At 52.7% G+C, this 8,945-nt stretch overlaps 1 protein-coding gene across 1 annotated transcript; it reads left to right on the forward strand.

The window, feature by feature from the left end:
- Window positions 1-919: 919 nt before the first annotated feature.
- LOC113408213 (aldo-keto reductase family 1 member B1-like) lies at window positions 920-8,590 on the forward strand (the record flags this gene model as incomplete). Its single annotated transcript, XM_026661384.2, has 6 exons — window positions 920-1,087; window positions 3,025-3,141; window positions 4,410-4,487; window positions 6,127-6,243; window positions 7,524-7,630; window positions 8,469-8,590. Coding segments are annotated over 6 exons (709 nt in total), but the record flags the coding sequence as incomplete, so codon positions are not given.
- Window positions 8,591-8,945: the final 355 nt, after the last annotated feature.

The following is an 8,945-nucleotide window of genomic DNA, read 5'->3' on the forward strand; positions in this document are numbered from 1 at the left end:
GGACGCTGCGTTTGCTCTTTGTCTCTATGTTCTTTGCAGGCAGGGGCATGCCGGCCTCCACTCTTGGGTAAACGCTTTAATTAAAGCAGGCTTGGTACAGAGAGGGCTCTCAGCAGCTCTGTTCCCCACACAGCCAGGGTGCAGCTGGGTGTCAGAGCAGATGAATCTGCCTGAGCATTAACTCAACCTTGTAAACAGTCCGGGAAGTTTGTGGAAAGAGACCTATTGAATTCAACGGACGTAGGATCAGACTTTTTGTTCGAGAGAGAACATGGTAATTCCCGAAGACTTTGCTGGAGCTGGTAGCAAAGAGAGAGGCAAAGACTCTTAGCCTATTAGATGTGCGTGAATGCTTATTGCAAACCCATGAAGGGCAAGAGCATGTCAAAACTAATGTTTGAAGTGCCTATGAGCCTATGGATGTTGGTAGTTTGGCGTATGAGCCCCCAGGGACCAGTGAAGCAAAGGACGACCTTGTTATCCCCGTCTATGCAAAGCCCTTTTAGTCTCCAAGGCAACAAAATATTCCATGAGGCTTGGCTCTGCAAAGTTGCAGCTGAAGCTCTCTTGCCCCAGGTGCCGTGGGACCCTTTTAACAACCGAATGTGGGCAGGAGTGCCACTATGCACCGTAGCTCAAAGGTGGCATCGTGGGCACCACAGCGCCCCCTAGTGCCATGCTGGGGCCTTGGTTGAACACTGACTTGGAAGGACGAGCACCACGTGTGGAGTTTGCAGCACCTAGCCGTTCCCTGGGGGTACCTCCTACCCAAGTGTGGACAAGGCCTGGCCCTGGGTTTGGCTTGACAGATCCCAAGCTATTGAGCTGGTGTAAATCAGTGTAGCTTGTTAGCCCCAGAAGTGTGGCTCTGGGGAGGATTAGATAGCAAGCGGTGATGCGTCTATTGCTTTCTTTGCAGTCTCCCCCGGGGGCCGTTCAGGAAGCCGTGGAGGTAGCTTTAGATGCTGGATATCGGCACGTCGACTGTGCTTATTTTTACCAGAACGAGGCCGAGATCGGAGCAGCCCTTCAGAAGAAGCTGGGGGAAGGGAGGCTGAAGAGAGACGAGCTTTATGTGGTGAGCAAGGTGAGCCCCGTTTTCCTTCCAAACAGAAGCCCAGGATTGCCAATTCTTTCTAAGTTACCCCAAGACTTGGGATACTGGGTGGTTGTTTTTTTTTCTCATGGCCTCTGCGCCTGGACTCATGATACGGTGAAAATTTCAGCCTCCGCTAAATAAAAAATGGTTTCCTAACCCTCTCAGTTATTCACAGAAGCTGCAAAATGAGACCCACGAAAGGCCAGAAGGCAAATAAGACCCTATGGCTTTTTAAGCCAATCTCATGGATTCTGGGGGACCTGACTCATGAAGGCTTGATGTTGGCTGTACTGTATGCCTTGTGGATTGAAACGCAATTGTCAAAGAGCTGCCACTCCCAGTGCAGAACAACAACTTTATTAAACTTTCTAACTTACTAGAGATGATCAAAAATGGACAATGGGACCGGTTTCCATTGGAAAATGCAATTTTGTCGAAATCTAAACCATTTTGCAGAAACATCTCAATTTTGGTGAAATTGCGATGGAAAAATGTCAAAACACATTGTTTCGACTGTCTCATTTCATTTAACTTCCACTTGCATATTTTTGTGTTGTTCCAGACTGTATTATGTTGACCTTAGCAAAATGAAAAGTTTCAATGTTTCCAAATAGAAACTTTTCAGAATTTCCACCCTACTAGAAATTTCAATTCATTGGAATTTTCAACAGGATTCAAATTCCGTTTTTTGCCCAGTAGTGTTCCGTGTTCTTATATGCCATTCGATAGTTAATAGAATTAGTGCTATCTACATATATACAAACATCTCACTTTTGTGGAGCACACCCATAGCTATTATAGAATCACAGAAATGTCAGGCTGGAAGGGACCCTAAGAAGTCATCAAGTCCAGTCCCTTGCACTGAAGCAGGACCAGGTAAACCTTGACTATCCCTGACAGGTTTTGTCCAACCTGGTCTTAAAAACCTCCAGCAAGGGGATTCCACAACTTCCCTTGGAAACCTGTTCCAGGGCTTAACTACCCTTAGAGTTAGAAAGATTTTCCTAATATCTAACCTAAATCACCTTTGCTGATGGTTTAACCCATTACTTTTTGTCCTACCTCCAATGAACATGGAGAACAATTGATCACATTTTTTATAACCGTCCTTCACATATTTCAAGACTGGTATCAGGTCCCCCCTCAGTCGTCTTTTCTCAAGACTAAGCTATATTTATGATATTATCTCAGACTCTGTTTATGATGCAAGTAACAAAGGCCCATGGTAGGTTCCTACAACAATAAGCAGCAATGGAATGCTAAATAGAAGAGATTCCCAAACTGGGTGTACCTGAGAGCTGATTGGTCACATGGTGCTGGCTCCTCCTCCTGGTTTCTTGCTGAGAAGAGCAGACCAATAGGAGCAGGGACATGGAATGAAGAGCAACATTTGACTTGTTGCTCTAAGGCCCGGTGGGAACACATAATTTGTATAGAGTAAAATGCTGGGGAAAGGGATGTCGGTTTTGCTCTTGGAGAGGAAGGATGGTGCTGGGGTGAAGCCACTGGACTGGGATTCAGGTAATCTGGCTTCGGTTCCTGGCTCTGTCACACCCTCCCTCTCTCTGTGCCTCGGTTCCCCATCGATACAGCTCATTATACTCCCGTTCTCCTACTCTTTGTCTGACTATGCCCCCATATCACAGAGGCAGCCTGGTCCAGTAGAACAGATGGTGGATTGGGAGTCTAGAAACCTGAGCTCTATCCCTAGCTTCACCACTGACCCGCTGTGTGACCTGGAGTAATTCACGTCCCCTCCACGTTTCTCCTCCCATCCTGGGTCTGTCTCTTCTATTTAGACTGAGCTCTGCAGGGCAGGGACTGCCTCTCTCTACATGTGCGTATAGCGCCCAGCATAAGGGGCCCTCATTTTGGTTAGGTGCTCCTGCAATACAACTAATAATGCAACTATCTTCTCTGGGCAGCTGTGGAACAGCTTCCACGCCCCACAGGATGTGAAGCCGGCTTTCCTGAAAAGCCTGACGATGCTGAAGCTGGATTACCTGGATCTCTATCTCATGCACTCTCCAATGGGCTTTCCGGTAAGGTGGATTCTCTCTGAGCTGATAGCATTTATTTCCCTTTCTTCCCCCTAGCCACACAGCAGTTTACATGGCGACGAGTCAGTGCAGGACAGAACTGGGTTTCCGTTTGTAATTGTCAAGGGGCAAAACAAGGAAGGCTGGGTTGTCCCTCCGTGGTAGGTTGACAGCCCCTGAGTGTGTTGTCTGGTTTCCTTTTGCGTTTCTAGGAAGCATGCTCGAGTGGCTAAAACACGAAGCTGGGACTCAGGATTACTAGGTTCAACTCCCAGTTTAACCACAGACTTACGACACGACCTTGGGCAAATCTCTTGATAGACCCTGGGCCTCAATTCTCTCTGTGTCACATGGAACTAACATTACTGTCCTGCCTCACAGGGGCGTGAGGTGCTCAGATATTATGGTGATAAGATAAAGGTTCTGTTGCACCTTCCATCCAAGTAGCTACAAGGGCTTTAGAAAATTGGACTAACGGGGCCACATTGCCTGACTTCGATGGATGGATGGCATAAGCCGACAGAGAACTTAGCTCATGTAGGCCCAAGGTGCCCATGGGAGATAGATAAAGGATAGCTTCCCTGGCAGCTGGAACGCTGCCACCCGTGGGGTGGCACACAGCAACTATTTAACAACAAAATAATCTAGGCTGGGAAATGAAGAAAATGAGGATCCAGTTGAACTGTAGGGGAAATCGAGGGTAATCAGGTGTTGGGCAGGGTGTTACTGGAGATGGGTCTTCTGGATGGGACATGGAAGAGTCATCCTGACCAGGCATGATCAATGAGGATCTCTTGGCGATTTTGGTAAGAGGAGGGGGACTTGTGAGAACACCAGCGTTAAACTCCATTGGGGTAATTACGCTTACTGCTGAATTGGATCTGCACTGACTCAGCAACACCAGAGCAGGGGAGTCTCCTATCCAAGTCGTGACCCAGCCTCGTTCTCCTTTGAGCTCAGGAGCCTGGACTGCCTCTCCGTGACTGGAATAGCGGGAGCGGGGTCAAGCAAACAGGCCGGGATATTCACTCTCTAGAAAAGCCCCATGCAGACCTCGCTGACGCTGCATCATCCAGCACCCCTGCCTTTCTTTAGCACTTCCTCCTATTGCAGTAACTCTGACAGAGGTGGTGGGTGTTCCCCGGGGATGGACGGGCCAGCTGGGGTGTTTGATGCCTCGCCACTCATTCACGTCAGGACTCTCAGCAGTTCCAGAGATGCACATGGGATGCTTCCCCCTAGAAAGTGGCTCTTGGTCTGTTCCCCTGCAGAATATCAACGGGGAGCTCATGCCTCAGAAAGACGGCTTGCTTCTGCAGTCGGATGTGGACTACGTGGACACCTGGAGGGTAAGAGGCAGCACATCAGGCCAAGTGCAATGATGTTCATTGGGGGTCACGAGCAGGAACAGAACCTGGGACCTTCTGCACCTCAGCCCAAGCTACTACTGCGTGAGCTAAAGGCGCAGTAGCAATGGGATATGGCACCTGAGCTACATGGAGGTATTTAGGATGGAGGGGGTCTCTCTAGGGTTCCTTGAAGGGGTCCCTTACCAGGGAAAGCCCTGATTCCCACCTCCTGCATGCCTTGGTGACGTGCACTATTGATGGATACCATAAGCACACAGGACCTGATCCAAAGCCCTTTGCAGCCAGTGGAAAGACTCTCATTGGCTTCGACGGGCTCTCCCATAACGCACAGTGAGTGGCGAGGAAAGAGCAGCGTAGGCTGCCCATCTCCCTCCAGTCGTAACGATCTCCATGGCTGGCTCGCGTTCCTCGCATATATTTCCCATCAGCAGCCTCTGCTGTCTGGCTGCGAGAGACAGAGAGACCGGCTGAACGCACCCGCCGCCATAGCAATTGTTAATTACCAGCGAGGTTAAGAGCCAGGAGCCAGGGCAGGGTTTTTGTCTGGCTGGAGATAATGGAATGGCCTCATTTAAAATGTACAAAGGCTCCGAGAAGGAGCTAATTCGTCACGGGAGGAGACAGGCAGTGCTCGCGTGCCGACAGAAATATTTTTAAACCTGTTCTGAAGGGGAACTAGAGCTACGATTCCAGTCAGCTCCCTTTCACCTCTGTCGTTCTGGGCGTGTGCAGAAGGCCGAATTTGGGCACATCACTGCAGCTTCAGTGGCAAAGCTGTCCTGTGTGGGTGCCCGAGGCGGAGGCTGCGTTTTAAGGGCTCCGTTCTCGGCACTGCCTGAAGGCCCAGCCTAAGTATGTGGAGAGATGGAGATCAGTCACTTGAATCCGATTGATCACAGTCATCCCAGGAGCTGCACGCCTGCCCTGGGTGGGCATGGAGGACAGAATCAGGGCCGGCTCCAGGCACCAGCCGACCAAGCACGTGCTTGGGGCGACACCTTGTAAGGGGCAGCCAATCTTGTGGTGGCGGGGCGGCGCTCGGGGGTTTTGGTTGTTGTTTTTGGTTCGGCGGGGCGGCGCTGGCGGGGGCGTTGTTACAGCAGGGCATTTTTTGTTTGTTTGTTTTAAACAAGGCCGGCTTTAACTTTTTAAAAAAGTTAAAGCCGGCCTCGGACAGAATGGTGGTAAGGACGATCGGGACCCTCTTCTGCCAACGTAAGCACAGGGGTAGGAACTTCTGTGGCACATGAGAGCACCAATCGCTGGGCCTGGTCCATGCACATGGGCCCACCTCCTCAAAGGTATACAGGCCGACGTCCCTAAGGAGGTGGTGGGCTTTGACACAGGTGCTGAGCACCCACAGCTCTGGGTGGAGCCAGTGGCAGCTGCAAGCGTTCCAGCACCCTGGCAAAGCCAGCCAGTGCATTGTCACTCGCCCCTTATTCCAGCAGCCCTCTGGGTTTCCCCAGCTGTGCGGGCCCAGCCCATGACCTGCTGCATAGAATCATAGAAGATCAGGGTTGGAAGGGACCTCAGGAGGTCATCTAGTCCAACCCCCTGCTCAAAGCAGGACCAATCCCCAACTAAATCATCCAGCCCCTCTTTGTTTTCCTGGCAGGCGATGGAGAAGCTGGTGGACGAAGGCCTGGTGAAATCGATGGGGGTTTCCAACTTCAACGTCTCCCAGCTGGAGAGGCTGCTGTCCGTGTGCAGGATCAAACCTGCCGCCAACCAGGTAAAGGCTTGTGATTGGGCAGCGTCTGAGTTACACCTGTAAAGGTGTCTTTGCCGTGGTGGTCTAGGCTGGTCCCCGGCTATGAGAGAGACAAGGCGGGTGAGTCTCCTTCAGCTCTGTGCGGCTCGAAAGCTTGTCTCTCTCACCTGCTCTGCCTGGAGCAATGGTGTCTCCGCTCCGGGGAGTGCTTATGCTAGCTTTGCATGGGGCTGCTTATAGTTGCAAATAGTAATTGGGAAGCTGCCGCTGTGGCGTCCTCTGTACTGTGCTAAGCAGACTTTGGGTGCTTAATGCAGCATTCGAATGCCTGGGTTCGCAGCTTGGGCAGAGCCAGAGAGGTTGTGCTCACTCTTTGAGGGCTTGGCCCCAAAAGGGCTTCTTTGTATCCCAGAAGCACAGAGCCCAGCCAAGCTTGGGACCCCACTGTGCTCAGTGCGAGACAGTCCCTGCACTGAAAAGCCAGTGGTCCAAATAGACCAGACGGGCGAAGGGGAAACAATCATGGAGAGGGGGAAGTTAAAGCCCAAATCTTGGCTCCGAATCGCCCCTAACTAGGCCAAGCTGCATCTTAACATGGGGGGCGTGGCGTGGTGTGGAGAAGGCTGAGAACCACTGGCCTAATCAATTAGGTTCTGCCTTCCTGTGGCCGGTCGCTGTCACTGCCAATAGCTAACGCTGCAGAAGGAGGCCCTGGGGAATGCTGTGAAGGGGGATTGATCGGTTCTGATCCACTAAGTCCTGGTCCACTAGGAAAGTGGTGAAGCACTGGAATAGGTTACCTAGGGAGGTGGTGGAATCTCCTTCCTTGGAGGTTTTTAAGGTCAGGCTTGACAAAGCCCTGCCTGGGATAATTTAGTTGGGGATTGGTGCTGCTTTGAGCAGGGGGTTGGACTAGATACCTCCTGAGGTCCCTTCCAACCCTAATCTTCTATCATTCTATGATCTGGCAGAAAGCTGTAGCCTGAGCCTTGCTCCCCCTCTCTTAGGCCAGGGTGTGGAGGAAGGAAGCCGCATCTGATGTTCGGTCCAGCATGCTGGGAGAGGCATGTGGGATTGGGCAGAGAAGAGAAGACTTCCCCAGGGCAGGAGGGAGGCTCATCTGACCCTAGGGCTATGGGGGCTCCTAATATTCAGCAAACCAGGCCCCAGCTTTGGGCTTTCCGATGAAAGCTGCACCCATCCCTCCTAGGGAAGGACTTCCCGGCACTTCAGAGCCCTCTCATGAGCACCTTGAGGCAATGGGGTGTGGGCATGAGAAACAATAACTGTTTCTCCACCAGGTGGAGCTGCACCCCTACCTGACCCAGCCCGAGCTGGTGGAGTACTGCAAATCTAAGGGGATTGTCCTCATCGCATACAGTCCCTTCGGCTGCCCTGCCCTGCCCTGGTAAGTCACCCCTAACGTGTGCCCTCGGAGGGTAGATCTAAAGCAGTGGGCTATGCTGGAGGGTGATGTAGCAGGGTGGACACCTGCTCCTGCCTGGAAGGGCCTGAGAGAGCCTAGGGAGCAGGCAGCGTGAAGGCTGAGCTGATTAGGGGAAGTGGCTGCAGCTGGGGCCACGCCCCAAATGGCCTCAGCAGGCCCTATAAAGAGGCTGGGAGCCAGGAGCCCAAGAGTCTCTCTCTGCGTTCAGGGAGAGAAGGGCCTGGCTGCAGGGAGCTAGACACAAGGTACCTGTGGTGGAGCAGAGCTGGGGAAAGGCTGAGAAGCTGGGGAGCTCCAGCCGGGAAAGCCCCAGGCTGCGGCCTAGTAGGAGGCCAAGGGATACTGGGGGTTGCAGAGGGCAGCCCAGGGCTAGTCCAAGGCAGCAGGTCCAAACCCCCCTTGCCAGTGATGAGTGGCCTATACTGCAGTCTGCCCAGGGGAGCGGGAGCTAGTTGATGACTGGCAGTGGCCTTATTCTGAGGTGAGGTAGGGATAGTGGGTGGGGGTTCCCTAGGGAGGGGAGACCCTAGTATTGAGGGGTGTACTGCCAGGGGGCAGCGCCCCAGATACAAGGGCACCCGGGTCCAGGAGGGACACGGGGGCCAGAGGACAGGCGGATCACTGGCCTGCAGGGGGTGCTCCAGGATGCTGGAAGAGCTGATTCCCCGAAGCAACCAGTAGGGGGCACCGCAGGGGTGAGTCCGGATCTCTACAGGTGAATACACACAGGACCCAGGCGGTGCTGTTGTCAGTCCTGTCTGCTTGTTAACGTTCAGAGATCAGCGTTTCCCCCCGCTAGGGAGCCGGATTCCAGTCTGGCTCGGGTATCCCTGGGGGAGCCGCCGCCTGCATTCCAGCAGGAGCAACTGCCTTGTGAGCGTGGGCGCCGGAAGGAAGCCAGGGTGGCTCTGGGATCCCGGGGTGAGGTTTGCACGGCCGTTAGAGGAACACGGTGCACGTGTGATCTGGAGTCACGGACTCCAATGATGTTGGTTTCTCAGAGCGGAACCGTGCTCCAAAAGTGACCTGTAAAGGGAGAATGTTCAGTGAGCTAATCCGAGAAGAGGGGGAGGTAGAAGGGGTGGGGGGTCTTGCTGCTCCACAGGCCATGCTGGTGACTGGCTAAGCAGCAGTTCTGCAGAAAAGGACTTAGGGGTTACAGTGGACGAGAAGCTGGATATGAGTCAACAGTGTGCCCTTGTTGCCAAGAAGGCTAGCGGCATTTTGGGCTGTATAAGTAGGAGCATTGCCAGCAGATCGAGGGACATGATCATTC

This window comes from Terrapene carolina, unplaced genomic scaffold (assembly GCF_002925995.2).
Source record: "Terrapene carolina triunguis isolate 2854851 unplaced genomic scaffold, T_m_triunguis-2.0 Scaffold1069, whole genome shotgun sequence".
NCBI lineage: Eukaryota > Metazoa > Chordata > Testudines > Emydidae > Terrapene > Terrapene triunguis.